Genomic DNA, 16373 nt, shown 5'->3' on the forward strand with positions numbered 1-16373 from the left:
TAATAATAAAAGAAAAAAGATCCCTATTAATGTTTGGTTTAAGGAACGATGCATTCGAGACATATTGTGCAACCAGAGCAGAGCAGCAGTGTGAATGAAAGTGTTCCCTTTGGGGGGTTTCCACAGCAGTACATGGCAGGCAGCTTCAAAGTGCCAGTGTGTGCTATCTGGGGATGATTAATGGTAGAAATGCAATAAAACTGTTTTCATTAGTGTAGAATGATGTGAAAATCAGAAGGGTTCTGTTTGAATGATCTTGAATTGAACAGGACCCCGCGGCTGCCTGCCCCCCTGCCACGTTGTCATGTTATTAGTTTTGTGGGCTGGTGGGGTATTTATTTGGGGACAATGTCAAATACCCCAAAACTGAAACTTTCAGGCAGGCTGCAGGCTGAGAATACACTTTTAATTTTGTGTTTGCATGCTTATGATGGCCGCCTCATGTATTCTGAGCATCTACCCAAGATGCAATCTGGAGAAGACCGGTGGAGGCAGTATGTGGCGAATATAACTGGATATTCAGAGTCTTTGGTCGGGGCATTAAACGCCATCCACAATGCTGCTGTAGCAGGAGCCTGAAGCTCTGCCTTCGCTGGAGTCAGCTGCCCATGTGAGCATCTTTTCTGATTGTGAGGATGTTTTCTGGGACCTACTCTTTAGGAGTCTAACTGGAGTCTTTAGGAGTCTAACTGGAGCCTTTAGGAGTCTAACTGGAGCCTTTAGGAGTCTAACTGGATTCTTTAGGAGTCTAACTGGTGTCTTTAGGAGTCTAACTGGAGTCTTTAGGAGTCTAACTGGAGTCTTTAGGAGTCTAACTGGAGCCTTTAGGAGTCTAACTGGAGCCTTTAGGAGTCTAACTGGAGCCTTTAGGAGTCTAACTGGAGCCTTTAGGAGTCTAACTGGAGCCTTTAGGAGTCTAACTGGAGCCTTTAGGAGTCTAACTGGAGCCTTTAGGAGTCTAACTGGAGCCTTTAGGAGTCTAACTGGAGCCTTTAGGAGTCTAACTGGAGCCTTTAGGAGTCTAACTGGAGTCTAACTGGAGTCTAACTGGAGTCTAACTGGAGTCTAACTGGAGCCTTTAGGAGTCTAACTGGAGCCTTTAGGAGTCTAACTGGAGTCTAACTGGAGTCTAACTGGAGTCTAACTGGAGTCTAACTGGAGTCTAACTGGAGTCTAACTGGAGTCTAACTGGAGTCTAACTGGAGTCTAACTGGAGTCTTTAGGAGTCTAACTGGAGTCTTTAGGAGTCTAACTGGAGCCTTTAGGAGTCTAACTGGAGCCTTTAGGAGTCTAACTGGAGCCTTTAGGAGTCTAACTGGAGCCTTTAGGAGTCTAACTGGAGTCTAACTGGAGTCTAACTGGAGTCTAACTGGAGTCTAACTGGAGCCTTTAGGAGTCTAACTGGAGCCTTTAGGAGTCTAACTGGAGTCTAACTGGTGCCTACAAGATATTCACAGTCTTTGTAAAATCTTTAGTCTGGGACTAAAAACTCTAAACACTGGTCTTTAGATAATGAGCTGATAGTCTTTCAGAGTCTTTTCGAAGTCCTTTCGAAGTATTCTGGGCAACATTAAATATAAACAGCGAGATAAATCGTGTAAAAGTGGAACAAGCAGAAAGATGAGGAGCAGCAGCCTCCTGCCCTGCTCTCAGTCCCTGTCATCAGTGCTGAAAATCTGTTTTCTTGATTGATTCTTGAATGATTCTACATCATCTTGCATCTTAATTCCCTAAATTAACTGGAAAATTTGCTGCTCTACAGCACCAAACCCGTTTAAACTCTTATTTCACTACAGGTTTGTCTACTTGGAAGGTCACACTTTACTGAAAGGTGCAGTTGATATCCAGTTTCACTGGCCTCACTTACACCATGGTCCTGGAAAGTCCTTGTTTCATATGTAACTGTATACAAACCACACGCATCCAGTCGGGAGTTCAGCCACTGACTGGGAGTAACTGCAGCCACTCGTGGTACGACGGCCGTTAGCGCTTCCTGATGACTCAGCCAGAGCTCGAATGACTTCTCAGGTCATCAGGGATGGTTTCACCAACGGTAGAAACATTATGACCATTTCAGACACGACTGTTTCGCCGTATAACAACATTTCTTCGATGTTATTCACAAAACATCAGATCAAACCTTCATCTATCTTTGCTTTCTTGGCTTCAATAATTTTTTCAGATGCTTTAAGTTTTGAGGGTTTATGGCTATTAAAAAGAAATAAGAGGCAGTTTGAAGAAATCTGCTGATTACGTCACACAATACGCTATCTGACACTCGGACAAACTACATTACGTTCGACTTTCACGATAGATAGATAGACGCCATATTGTGCAATAATATATATGTATACACATATACTTTTAAGCTATTTTTCACTAATCTGCGTGTGTATTTGTGTAAATATACACAACAAAAAAATCCCAGTTCTTATCCTGTTTTATGTCCACACATGCTGCCGAGCACACAAACAACAACTGAAACAAAACTGAAAATTAAACTGCTCTTCGGAGTGAACCAAGGCCAAAATAATTCAACAAAACAAACTAGATTTTAAAGGGAAGCCACCGAAACCCCATGTCAAAGAAAATGGCAAAAAGTACTAAAACCTAACTTCCAAAACGAATAAACACGAGAAAACGAGTCAAAAGAAAAGGCCGTGTCGTACCAGATCGGCTTGGCCAATCACAACTGTCCAACGTACAGCCAATCACAATGTACTCCGATTCAAGCGTGCAGCCAATCACAATGTACTCCGATTCAAGCGTACAGCCAATCACAGTGTACTCCGATTCAAGCGTACAGCCAATCACAGTGTACTCCCGTTCAAGCGTACAGCCAATCACATTGTACTCCGATTCAAGCGTACAGCCAATCACAGTGTACTCCGATTCAAGCGTACAGCCAATCACAATGTACTCCCGTTCAAGCGTACAGCCAATCACAGTGTACTCCGATTCAAGCGTACAGCCAATCACAATGTTCTCCCATTCAAGCGTACAGCCAATCACAGTGTACTCCCGTTCAAGCGTACAGCCAATCACAGTGTACTCCGATTCAAGCGTACAGCCAATCACAATGTACTCCGCTTCAAGCGTACAGCCAATCACAGTGTACTCCGATTCAAGCGTACAGCCAATCACAATGTTCTCCCATTCAAGCGTACAGCCAATCGCAATGTTCTCCCATTCAAGCGTACAGCCAATCACAGTGTACTCCCGTTCAAGCGTACAGCCAATCACAGTGTACTCCGATTCAAGCGTACAGCCAATCACAATGTACTCCGCTTCAAGCGTACAGCCAATCACAGTGTACTCCGATTCAAGCGTACAGCCAATCACAATGTTCTCCCATTCAAGCGTACAGCCAATCACAATGTTCTCCCATTCAAGCGTACAGCCAATCGCAACGTACTCCCATTCAAGCGTACAGCCAATCACAGTGTACTCCGCTTCAAGCGTACAGCCAATCACAGTGTACTCCGCTTCAAGCGTACAGCCAATCACTATGTACTCCCGTTCAAGCGTACAGCCAATCACAGTGTACTCCGATTCAAGCGTACAGCCAATCACAATGTTCTCCCATTCAAGCGTACAGCCAATCACAATGTTCTCCGCTTCAAGCGTACAGCCAATTGCAACGTTCTCCCGTTCAAGCGTACAGCCAATCATATTGTGTGACGTAATCGGTGGACGAATCTGGTGCCTACACCGGATTATAAACCGAGTGTCCACACTGTAATATGAGATATTTACACAGAAAGTTGTCACACGTGAGGATTTTTAAACCTTTAATTAAATGCATTTGGTAACATAAACAAATACAAACTGCAAATGCTGGACTTTACGGTACCTTGAACACAGCTGTGGTCATATCTGTGGCATTCTTCCATGTTTAGTTCTCCCTGATTCCCACTGATTTCAGCCAGTCTTGTCCAGTCCAGTCGGGTGACATGCCTGAGCGCTGCAGGATGAGAGGAGAGCGTTCCCGGCTGCTCGGTGTCGTGCGTTTGTGTGCATGTTGTGGTTTGTGATTACAGCTCCATTACACCATATCAGGCCTAATTGCAGACCAGCGCCGTGCTTGCCAGCTTCTGCCTGTGGTCTAAAGAAAACACATTAAAGTGATTCATTTGCAATTTACGCACAATGACAAATAAATGCACGCAGGCCCCCGTGTTTACATGAATGCTTGTGTTGTGCCTGCAGGCACGAGGGCTGAGCTCTTCTCTCATTGGACACGGTCAGATTTGGTTTCCTTCTTAATGTTTGGCAGGTGATTTCAGCCCTACGAACAGAGGCCTCGATATTTCACCTCACTTCACTGTTCCAACAGCAGAGGGTACCAGATTCACACCTTTTCCACCTTCCGTCTGCTTGACCCACTGCTGTTTTCACCTCCTCACAACGGCAGGCTGAACATGTTTGGGATTTGAAGCGCTTTGTTCAGATAAAGTCTGTGAATTTTAGGTGTTATTTGGGGTTGGGAATGTCAGGCTGTTCGCTGTAATCCAGGACAGGAAGTTATTGTCATCAGGACAAAGAGTTGGTCGTTTACACGGTTACTACACGGCTGGACTTGCGTCCCCTCCTTGGGGTACAAGTGTCTGCCAACCTGCCCCCCTTCCTGTCACTTGATAAAAATCTGCTTTATAGTCTTTGATTGTAAGGCTGAAAACAGGATGTTTCCTCACTGGTGTAATATTTTTGGCCCTGATGCTGCTGCAGTTACTGAGCACGATACTGACAGTTTGCTCATTTTGTTTCCTCTTATTAGTATGGTCTGTATATTTACTTTTCAGCTTTTCAATTTAATTATTTTGGTCTAATCACACTTGCATACTGGTATTTTTAATTATGTAAAGGCCATACATTGATCTTGCCTTTAAATCTAGGCTAAAAACATACTTCTTTCAGATGGCTTTTAATACCCAGTAGTATTGTGACTCTTTTATATTACCTTATTCAATTTTGCTGTATTTTATTTTATTGCGTTTACTGTTATTTTATTGTTTTCTACTTATTCTTTTCTTTATTTATTATCTGATGTAAAGCACTTTGGTACACCGAAATGGATTGTTGTAAAGGGCTGTATAAATAAATTACATTTACATTTATTTAGGTTTAGATCAGCTCTTGCTTTGTGTTAAAAACAGTCCAATTCCTCCCCTTTGCGCCGCCGCTCTGCCCTACCTTTGTTATGGTTCTTGTGGGTCAGGCTTCTGCAGATCGAGCAGCGTTGGTCGTGTAACCCTCCAAATGGATCCTTGAAAGGCTACATAGCTACTGCTTCTTGATTCGGAAAAGTAGGGCCAACTGGGAGGGCCGGAGGACGGAACTGGGACTGGGAGTAAGTCGCTGCCCTACACAAAATTATTATTTTAAGGTTAAATTGGGCGAGAAATCCCCTGCTCACGTCCTCTCAGATCAGCCACCGTCTGATGCAGATGTGCAGCAAGCTTCCTGATGATGATGATGATGATGATGATGATGATGGGAATGTTGACTGAAGCTAATGACTGTAGTTGGGGGCAGTTCTGAGAACAATGTTAACATGTTTTAGCTCGACGTCAACACCAGTTTCTAACTTTTAAATTCAATTTATTTTCCAAACCTATGATACATACAGCTGCATTTCCTCTTGAATAAGAATGAATTTTTAAAAATCTCTCATTATGAATAATGTTTTTTAATTACGTCATAAATTGCTTGCATCAATCACACGGGGGTCCCCACAGGGGGGTCCCCCAAGATTCAGTACTGGGACCTCTTCAGTCCTCTTCAGGTCTACATGATGAGATTAACTGGATTACAGCTACAGTTGGGTTCTGCTCCTTATCTGAGGGTAATTATCCTTGGATATATGGCGGTGAATGAATGGAATCACTGGCACAAAGCATGTCATACCCCGGTACCATAGGTGGCGCTGTCCCCATTTCAGCTATCGCTAATAGAGCCACTTCCTGTTGGCGTCTTCACCACCAACAACAACAAACTCAGGCATTCAGAAAGATGGCGAACGCAGAGCGAGATGAAGCTGCGTCCCTCTCCATCTGTGATGAGCTGGTTATGGCACAGACGATGCACAACGGCGCATTCTCCATCGCGTTGTTTCTTTCTTTCTGACGACAGCAACAGGAATATCGTCTCCTTCCACTTCCGGGTGACGATCGTGGGAAAAAATCTGGAGCATGCGCAGAACGCTCGATCCGATCCACTGTCGTCTACGTGCACGTTCATTTGGATCGATTTATCTCGGGGTCTTAATTCGATCCGTTTTCTTGTCAGATTAAGGTGTCTACATGAGCTGAATAACTCAGTTTTATTGTAATTTAGCCATTAAACCGATCCGAAGGCGCTCATGTAACCGCACTGAGTGAGTCTGAGCTCCTATAAAAGCAGATTTCAGCCAACACCTGGAACTTTTCATTTGGATCGAGTTATCTCGGGGTCTTAATTCAATCGTGAGTAACCCGATCCAATCCGAATTTTTGTCAGATTAAGGTGTCTACATGAACTCGGTCTTATTGTAATTCAGCCATTAATCCGATGACGTAACCGCGTTATTAACGGAGTTGGTTTTAGGTTTAATTAGCATCTCGCACACACAGCTGAACAGTGCTGAGTTCACACCACTCGTGAGTTATCGTTTTCTTTTTCAGACGCTTGCTCCTCCTACAGGAGGATTTTGGCGACTGTCCTCGCTTCTCATAACACTGGCATTCATCGCTCCTCCAGTTCTTTGGTGTTTGTTCAGTGTTGCTTTAGCGTAAACAGATGATTTGTGTCACAGGCTTAAATTAGTCTCCTGGGAGTTCGTGGTGTGGCTTTGACATGGCAGGTGAGTGTGCGTTTGTGTGTCTGCTCCCTTCGCGCCCAGCTCCCCATAACAGGAAACAGCGAGGTGAGGCCAGGGTTTATGGGTTTTTTCGGCCTCAAAGGAGCCTCTTGTTTTGAAACAGAGCTGCAGCTCTTCAGGCTTGTTTTCCATATTGGTCTGGCGTGGAACGCTTTGACCCTGGCACAGGGGCAGGAAAACATGACATCGGTCGGAGCTTTGAACACCATGTGGATGGACAAGGGGCTGCCAGTGCCCATCTCCCCCTCTGGTTCAGGCAGAAACAGGTCTGGGATCAGTGCCATCTCAGGGCCACGGTGCTCCTTATGCAGATGCTGGGAACGACTGTAAAAAGACGCAACAGGACAGCTGATCTTGTTATTATGTGGTCTATCAAGAGGTTGACTTTCTTTTTCTGGCTTTTTTTGCAAAGCCCTACGTCCAAAGCGACCTGTAATGCCCTGTTTGTAATCCAGGCTGTTCTTCACTTCCTGAATGATGCCATCATGAAATTCCCTTTGCAGAATATCTGCACAGGCTCCAGATTGGGCCTTTTGGAGCGGCTGCCTAAGACACTGGAGCTGGGATGAGGAGACAAAAGGTTTTTAACAATAGAGCATATGAATATCTCAGGGTAGAAGTTTGAACCTATAAAGGCTCTTAACTAACTGAATTCTCCTTAATCTTCAGATCCTAAACTGACGCTTTTAAATGGTTCCAAATTTAATTATATTCCATCCATTTTCTTCTTCTAATCTGGAAACTCAGGCCTCCTTTCAGCAACACTCTCCAGCTCCTCCTGGGGGTTCCCATGCCAGAAGAGATTTTTACCCCCCCCTGCCCTTCCCAAACAGCTGATCTTGTAATTATATTTATATTTAGATTCTAAATATAATCTATTTGGAATGTCCTATCTGTCTGCTACCTGTCCAATTACATTTTAAAGTAAGAGTTGATGAAGTGGGGGCATTTGGGTGATTCTTCTTCTTATCTTCTTCGCTTTCTTTAAACAAACGCAGCTAAATAACCACGACGAGAGACGCTAAATAGATCCATCCCCCCCATGTGGTCATATTTGGATGTTTCATGATATAAAAACCAGTGAAATTCTCGCGGTTGATAATAAAAACAGGAATAGTTGCTCATACGCACTTTGATCTATTTGATTTCCTGCTTGTACACTTAAAGACTATAGAGTGTTGCTTTAAAACAATGGTCCATAATTTTTTATGGCCCTCCAAAATATGTCCGTAATGTATTCCATTCGTCCCGCTCCAGACTTCAACACCGTCAATCTTATTTCTCTCAGTCTTATTTTTCTTATTTCTCTTTCTTATTTCTCTTCATTCTCTATGGCGACTCTCAACAGGTACGCATGTCATTCCGTTTTTGGCCACTGGTAGGTTGTGGCGCTGTTGTGCAGCCTTTTTCAGAGACTGACTCTGGCCTGTTTATCGAATGCTGCAAATGTGATAACATAAACACATTTTTGTCCTCTTACGGCCACTGTATTTAGAAACCTATGCAGTCATCATAACATACATTGCAAAATGTTTGAATGCATTGTGTTGAAAAATAAGCTGAGTAATAGTAGATTAGACTCAGTATTTGCAAACTAAGTTGTGCAATATGTTGGTCCTGTCCATTAAAAGGCATAAAAACAAACAAACAAAAAAAATAAACAATGTTTTGTTGCTTAAGCTCATGTTTTCAGTCATTATTCAATGGTATAAACTAAAATCCATGTGAAAAAAATTGCTTCTCACTGTTTTCAGGTCAAATACTTATATGCGATTAAAAATGTGATTAATTTTGATTAATTACAAAGCCTCTAATTAATTAGATTAATTTTTTTAATCGCATCCCGGCCCTAAAAAACACATTTTTGTCGTCTTACGGCCACTGTATTTAGAATCCTATGCAGTCATCATAACATAACACTGCTCTCACCTCAGTATTGTGTATAGAATAGCCTCCTCACCTCGTCAAATTAAAAGCTTTTTTTTTTTTTTGCAAAATGTGTGAATGCATTGTGTTGAAAAATAAGCTGAGTAATAGTAGATTAGACTCAGTATTTGCAAACTAAGTTGTGCAATATGTATTCCTATTGATTTATTGATTAACAGCGTGACAGAAGTTGTCAGAACAAAATGTTTTAGCCTCTGTTGGAATGCAAAATAAGTTATTATAGTTCTGTTATAGGCGATTTATGGGTAAACAATTCTAAATGTTTGAGCCTTAAACAGGCTTTTATCTAACATTATTAATGTTATTATTCTTATTTTGTGATTTCAGCCATAAATAATAACAGTGGCCTACATTGAATGGGCTAAAATTCAGCTAAGATAGATCTGCTGCATGCAGTAAGCATATTTACTGTAATTTACATGGAAAATCTCCGGCCTGCGGCTCTCAAAGAGCCATGCAGAGCGAGTTGGCCCTCTTCAGAAAAAGGACCACCGCTTTAAATTGTAGGAAGGCATCTTGTCACTGGGTGTCCAGTGCTAAAGGATGGAAGAAGAGACATTTTGAGGCTCCGGGCCTTTGCATCTGAAGAATTTAACCAGCTTTTAGGGAGGTTCACGCATCTGTCAACAATGCTGAAATCATTCAGAAATTTGACATGAATATATATGATATAAATGTGACTTTTCTGAATTCAGTGCACAGCAACTTTCTCTTTTGGTGTGTGATTTATTCCACTTGCTTTGTGGGGTTTTTGGAACATTTTAGCCTCAAGATGTGCTCAAATCGCATCGTTTCACAAGCTCATTTGATTGGTCAGGAAACATCATTGTTTTTACTTGCATGGCGTTGGATAGCGTGGACAAACTGTGCTGCGGTAACTCAAGAACGGGACCCGATGCAGCTCAAGAACAGGACCCGACGCAGCTCAAGAACGGGACCCGAGACGCAGCTCAGGAACGGGACCCGAGACGCAGCTCAGGAACGGGACCCGACGCAGCTCAGGAACGGGACCCGACGCAGCTCAAGAACGGGACCCGAGACGCAGCTCAGGAACGGGACCCGATGCAGCTCAGGAACGGGACCCGAGACGCAGCTCAAGAACGGGACCCGAGACGCAGCTCAAGAACGGGACCCGAGACGCAGCTCAGGAACGGGACCCGAGACGCAGCTCAAGAACTGGACCCGACGCAGCTCAGGAACGGGACCCGAGACGCAGCTCAGGAACGGGACCCGACGCAGCTCAGGAACGGGACCCGACGCAGCTCAAGAACGGGACCCGAGACGCAGCTCAGGAACGGGACCCGACGCAGACCAAGAACGGGACCCGACGCGGCTCAAGAACGGGACCCGACGCGGCTCAAGAACGGGACCCGACGCGGCTCAAGAACGGGACCCGACGCGGCTCAAGAACGGGACCCGACGCAGACCAAGAACGGGACCCGACGCGGCTCAAGAACGGGACCCGACGCAGACCAAGAACGGGACCCGACGCGGCTCAGGAACGGGACCCGACGCAGACCAAGAACGGGACCCGACGCAGCTCAGGAACGGGACCCGAGACGCAGCTCAGGAACGGGACCCGACGCAGACCAAGAACGGGACCCGACGCGGCTCAAGAACGGGACCCGACGCGGCTCAGGAACGGGACCCGACGCGGCTCAGGAACGGGACCCGACGCGGCTCAGGAACGGGACCCGACGCGGCTCAGGAACGGGACCCGACGCGGCTCAGGAACGGGACCCGACGCGGCTCAGGAACGGGACCCGACGCGGCTCAGGAACGGGACCCGACGCGGCTCAGGAACGGGACCCGACGCGGCTCAGGAACGGGACCCGACGCGGCTCAGGAACGGGACCCGACGCGGCTCAGGAACGGGACCCGACGCGGCTCAGGAACGGGACCCGACGCGGCTCAGGAACGGGACCCGACGCGGCTCAGGAACGGGACCCGACGCGGCTCAGGAACGGGACCCGACGAGCTCAGGAACGGGACCCGACGCAGCTCAAGAACGGGACCCGACGAGCTCAGGAACGGGACCCGACGCGGCTCAAGAACGGGACCCGACGAGCTCAGGAACGGGACCCGACGCGGCTCAGGAACGGGACCCGACGCGGCTCAAGAACGGGACCCGACGCAGACCAAGAACGGGACCCGACGAGCTCAGGAACGGGACCCGACGCGGCTCAAGAACGGGACCCGACGCAGACCAAGAACGGGACCCGACGAGCTCAAGAACAGGTCCAGACGCAGCTCAAGATGCGTCCTGCTTGGTGCTGAGTGGAAGTTCTGATGTTGTCTCCAACTTCCAGACCTCCTCGACTGCCTCCTCTTCACCCCCGCTGCTACCCCCAGATCTGTGGAGGAAGCGTGGGGCTGGCATTGCACCGTGACCATAGGAGTGTGTGTAAGCGTGTGTGTGCGTGTGCACATATGTGAGGGGGGATTGAGGGATGAATGCCATGACTTGGTTGGAATGTTCCAGAGTTTTTCTGAATGTGCGGTCGGAAAGTCTGAGCAGGAAAAAAAGAAGCAACATGGGTGAGGGGAACAAGACCTTATTGACAGTGCTTGCTCTCACGCACACACACACGGGTCCAATGTCTGCCCAAAGCTCCTGATTCATGTCGATGTTGCACCAGTGATCCCATGACTGAATATCCAGCTCCTCTGCACAGGTTTCAGGGCGTTTCTTTCCCGAATCCAAGTCTTTAAAATCTCATTATGACGTTGGAGCATCTATTTGCGTAATCATTAAAGCGATGATGTCTCTCAGATCACGGAACGGCCTGTGAGATTTGAAGTTGTGTGATGCATTCCCATACATCTGTTGTTGCAACACACAACCGGCTCCAGATGATCTGTTTTCAGGAATAATTTCCAGTCCCGTCGGTATGCTGGAACCACGCCTTCTGATTCTCGTTCAGGGTTTAACTTTCGTTCTTCTTTCTTCTCAGGATGGTTCCTACCTGGCCGAGTTCCTGCTTGCCAAAGGCTACGAGGTGAGAGAAACATTCACACTGCAGTCTCAGAAGAACCGGGACTCTGTCCTTTGGAAGCCAGACGTGCACAGACACACAAATGAATGCAGACGCTCATGAATGCCAACATACACACAGCAAAATTCCCTTGATAAGCTGCATCCAGCCACAGCAGTCTGTGGGAACTCCAGTGGGATCATGACGTAATTTGACAGGCTGAACATACACTGACCGACTGACACCTCACCCTGATAAGACCCCTTGTTTTGCCTGAGCTTTTTAACCCCTGACCCTGTGACCCGGGGTCAAACTATTAACAAGGAAATGGTTGTTATTGTACAGCCGTATGAGTGAGGTCACAAACTTTCATCTGCTCAATGTGTTTTCTGCTGCACAGAAAGCCACCGGCTGATTGATGGACGTGGAGGTTAACAAGCGCCTTCCTTTATCTTGTTGAAACGAAGTGATAAGTCACATAAAGGGCAACTAAAAGAGTCCAAATAACACAATGCATTGATGGTTTGCAGCACGGTTAGAGCTGCTTAGTTAAAGGGAAGACTGGGTAGTGTAAACCGTGTGTGTACAGATTTATTTAGGAGGTGACAGATCGATTCTAAATGTCATATCCAGAGGATGAATTAAAGAATATTATTAATCTTATGAGCTTATTAATGCAGCAACAGTTATATTATCACACCACATGGAGAGTGGCGCCCCGTAGACCCTCCACGCCTCCTCCCAACGCTTTAGTGGCACAAAGAGTGCTTTTAGACAGCAGGACCCTTTTCATAATTCTTCTAACAACAGCAGGAAGCCCCTGCAGAAGCAGCACATGGTTATAGTTCATAGAACCACTTATTTCAGGGTCTTTTTTGTAAACTCTTCCACTTTGCTGATCTACTTGTGGATTTATTTTACCCGTTGATGTTTTGTTAAGTCGAGAGGAGCTGTATGAATGTCTTCAACTGGCTTATCTCATGAAAGAAGAAGATAAACATGCACCAGTATACAGCTTTCATGAGAATATACGGGTCATCGTCTCTAATGGAAGTATCCAGCTTATCGGAGAACATTAATGGGGAGTGCATACTGTTTCTCTCTTCCCTTTGTGGAGGAACAGCAGGCTGTGTTGGAATGAGGCGACCTTGACTTAATTGGAGATTTTATATCAAAGTAAAAGTAAGTACACCCTCTTGCAAGTATAAGATTTTATTTATCATGACAAATGAAACCTCAGTTGAACAATTAAATGGCAGATTGCACACTGCATTATTCTATATTCCAGAAAAAGAAAGCCCAGATCATCAGCCCTCCACCACCGTGCTTGACAGCTGGTATGAGGTGTTGGTGCTGATATGCTGTGTTTGGTTTCCTCCAAACGTGCTGCTGTGCATTAGGACCAAACATCTCCACTTTGCTCTGGTCTGTCCAAAGGACATTGTTCCAGAAGTCTTGAGCTTTGTTCAGATGCAGCTTTGCAAACCTAAGCTGTGCTGCCATGTTCTTTTTAGAGAGAAGAGGCTTTCTCCTGCAGCCCTTCCAAACAAGCCATCCTTGTTCAGTCTTTTTCTAACTGTGCTGTCATGACCTTTAACCTTTAACATGCTAACTGAGGCCTGTAGAGTCTGAGATGTAGCTCTGGGCTTTTTCACCTTGGGGTGACCTTTAACCTTTAACATGCTAACTGAGGCCTGTAGAGTCTGAGATGTAGCTCTGGGCTTTTTCACCTTGGGGTGACCTTTAACCTTTAACATGCTAACTGAGGCCTGTAGAGTCTGAGATGTAGCTCTGGGCTTTTTCACCTTGGGGTGACCTTTAACCTTTAACATGCTAACTGAGGCCTGTAGAGTCTGAGATGTAGCTCTGGGCTTCTTCACCTTGGGGTGAACTTGCTGGGACGTCCACTCCTGGGAAGATTGACAGCTGTCCTGAATGTTTTCCACTTGTGAATAATCTTTCTCTCTGTAGAATGATGGACTCCAGATAGTTTGGAAATGGCCTTATAACCCTTCCCAGGTTGATGGGCAGCTTCTCTAAGATCATTGCTGGTGTCTTTCCTCCTTGGCATCGTGTTAACACACACCTGAATGCTGCAGAGCAGCAAACTGACTCAACCTTTGCTTTTAATATCTCATGTTGTTGTTCTGAGCTCCTAACTGCCTCATTTTAAGAGCTGATTAGGAACAGAAGACTCTAAAGAGACTGTACTTTTTCTTTCACGACTTGTTTCACTGGTCCTCATTGTTTTCCCAACAGAAGCTGCATGACTTTATTTCCCCTCAGATGATGGCAGAAACAGTCGCCTGCATGTTCAGCTTCGCCATCTGCTGCCTGGCTCAGACAGCGCAGAGAGGAAGTGGACAGGGTCCAGGTTGGGGATGCTGATGGGGAAAGGGTGGAGGGGGGGCATTAAAGAGGAGTGCAGAGGCAGGCAGGAAGAGCACAGTGAATAAAGGAAGTGAGGTCAGGGCACAGTGTCCTCCCACTAATGCACTCCCCTTGGATCAGGTCCTGTTATCTTCCCTGAGCAGACCTTCCTCATAAATTCCCTGCAGAATATTGAGTGGAGATCAGACGGCAGCAAAAAAAAAAAATAGTGAGCTGGAGCCATGAGACATAATGCTCTTGTATCAACATTTGCAATGCAGAAATATTGTAGCAAAGACCTTGCAAAGATAAGAGCTCTGATGAATGATGCAGAGTCGACCAGCTCATCACATCTGACAACCTTTAAGTTGCTGTTCCATCTGAAGGAAAACATTCCCACACCTCAAATGAATCAGAAATGGAGTAAACTTCTTATTCAGAAGGCTGTGAGCCATCAACAAACTTTACCCAGCGGCCTTCACGTTAAATTGTGCTCGTTTGTAGCCAGATTTCATAAAGACCTGACGGATTTCTGCTGGTTTAACTTCAACAGTGTGGAAGGAAGGCTTGTGTTGTTGCTTCAAAGGCTGACACAAAAAGGTTTTTATGAAGAGTTTTCCAAAAGGCTCAAAGGAAGGATTCAATCTTGATAAGAAAAATGTGTTTTTTCATGTCCAGCTCCTGTGTATTTGTTCTCCTTAGGTTCATGGCATCATGCGGCGTTCCAGCTCCTTCAACACAGGTCGCATTGAGCATCTTTACCAGAATCCACAGACACACACTGAAGGCAGTAAGTTTCAGACTTATACACAGATTAGAACATGTTTCTGAGACTAAGAACTGACCTTTTCATTATGTTATGTCTTTGAAATGTGAAAAAAGTCGAGTTTTCTTCATAGATTAAGAAAAAATGATGTTTGTGCCACACTTTGTCAGACATGAGGCTGCATTATGGTGACCTGACCGATAGCACGTGTCTCGTGAAGATCATCAACGAGGTGAAGCCGACAGAGATTTACAACCTGGGCGCTCAGAGTCACGTCAAGGTAATGTGATCTCCCAGATCTCTCCTTATATCAACACCTACTCTGCTGTTAACCGTCTTCGTGTTGCCTGGAAGCGCTAATCAAAGGTTTCTGTAGAGCGTCTGACACACAGAAAATGAGCTGATAAGAATCTCGATGACCGGGAAATTGAAACCAGTTGTGATTTACTCCCAACGTGAAACAAAATTGAGCTTTTTGCCCTTTATATGTTCCCTTGTCAATGCAAATGTTTCCGGTGGAAACCGCCCAATGAAGTCTGAAATACTGAAGGTGTTGCTCACCCTTTCCCGCACGCTGCGCCTGATTCAACTTTTCCCCACCATTATTAACCCCGAAATACTTTGATGCTGGAGCAAATTAAATTGAGATAAAGCAGGAATTTTTAGGGTTGCAGGCTTGTTTCTCTCTGACATTTTTTATTTGAGACTGGATAGTGAGTGGTATGATTGCCACCTTTCATGTGGGAGATCTGGGTTCAAATCCCCTGCATGAAAGGTACTACCTCCAGTAGGGGTCCTTGGGCAAGACCCCCTTACCCCATCTGCCTATCTGTAAATCTCTTTGGATAAAAGCGTCTGCTAAATGCATAAACATAAACATAAACATTACTTGAACTGCACACACTCACCTGAAAAACAGCTGTTACCGTGTGGCGTTGGCGTCTTCGGGTGAAATAACAGATTCACGTAAACTTAAACATGCAGAAAAGGGATATTTTCAACCATTATAGACTGATAAAATGGTAACAGAAAAGTGAAAAGTCATTGAACTGCTTTAATAGACTGATGAAGGTACTTTGTTCACAAGCCCGTTCCCTTTGCTCCTTTCGTTCTCCATGCAACAGCGACTGGATGTAATGACTCTAATCAGTCTTTAAATATGTTGAGTAGAATGTATTCCCGATTTATCAGCAGTTACCAGAGGCACAAATAACTTGCACAGCCTCTGATACGTGAGACAGAGTAAATAAACCACCTAATCCTCGGAATTCCACTGATCCAGCTCGGATTATTCGCTGCTGCTTCTCACGTACTTAAATCCTGCATTGATCTTGGTTTTTAACTAAGTTTTTGACTCTGTTTACGATCCTCGGAGGATTTAGTGACCGTGTCTGCATATGGTCAGCAGTGGATGCTGCTGGAAATGGTTAACTCCAGATGATGGTGAAAAGGGGCT

At 45.4% G+C, this 16373-nt stretch overlaps 1 protein-coding gene across 1 annotated transcript in view; it reads left to right on the plus strand.

The window, feature by feature from the left end:
• gmds (GDP-mannose 4,6-dehydratase) overlaps window positions 1-16373 on the plus strand; it is a 186445-nt gene that overhangs the window by 4861 nt on the left and 165211 nt on the right. The window contains exons 2-4 of the mRNA XM_072388921.1: window positions 11761-11805; window positions 14854-14941; window positions 15088-15197. Coding sequence (XP_072245022.1) covers window positions 11761-11805; window positions 14854-14941; window positions 15088-15197 — 243 coding nt within the window. The remainder of the gene's footprint in view (window positions 1-11760; window positions 11806-14853; window positions 14942-15087; window positions 15198-16373) is intronic.

This window comes from Leuresthes tenuis, unplaced genomic scaffold, assembly GCF_036924035.1.
Source record: "Leuresthes tenuis unplaced genomic scaffold, fLeuTen1.0.hap1 SCAF_7, whole genome shotgun sequence".
In the NCBI taxonomy this organism is placed as follows: domain Eukaryota; kingdom Metazoa; phylum Chordata; class Actinopteri; order Atheriniformes; family Atherinopsidae; genus Leuresthes; species Leuresthes tenuis.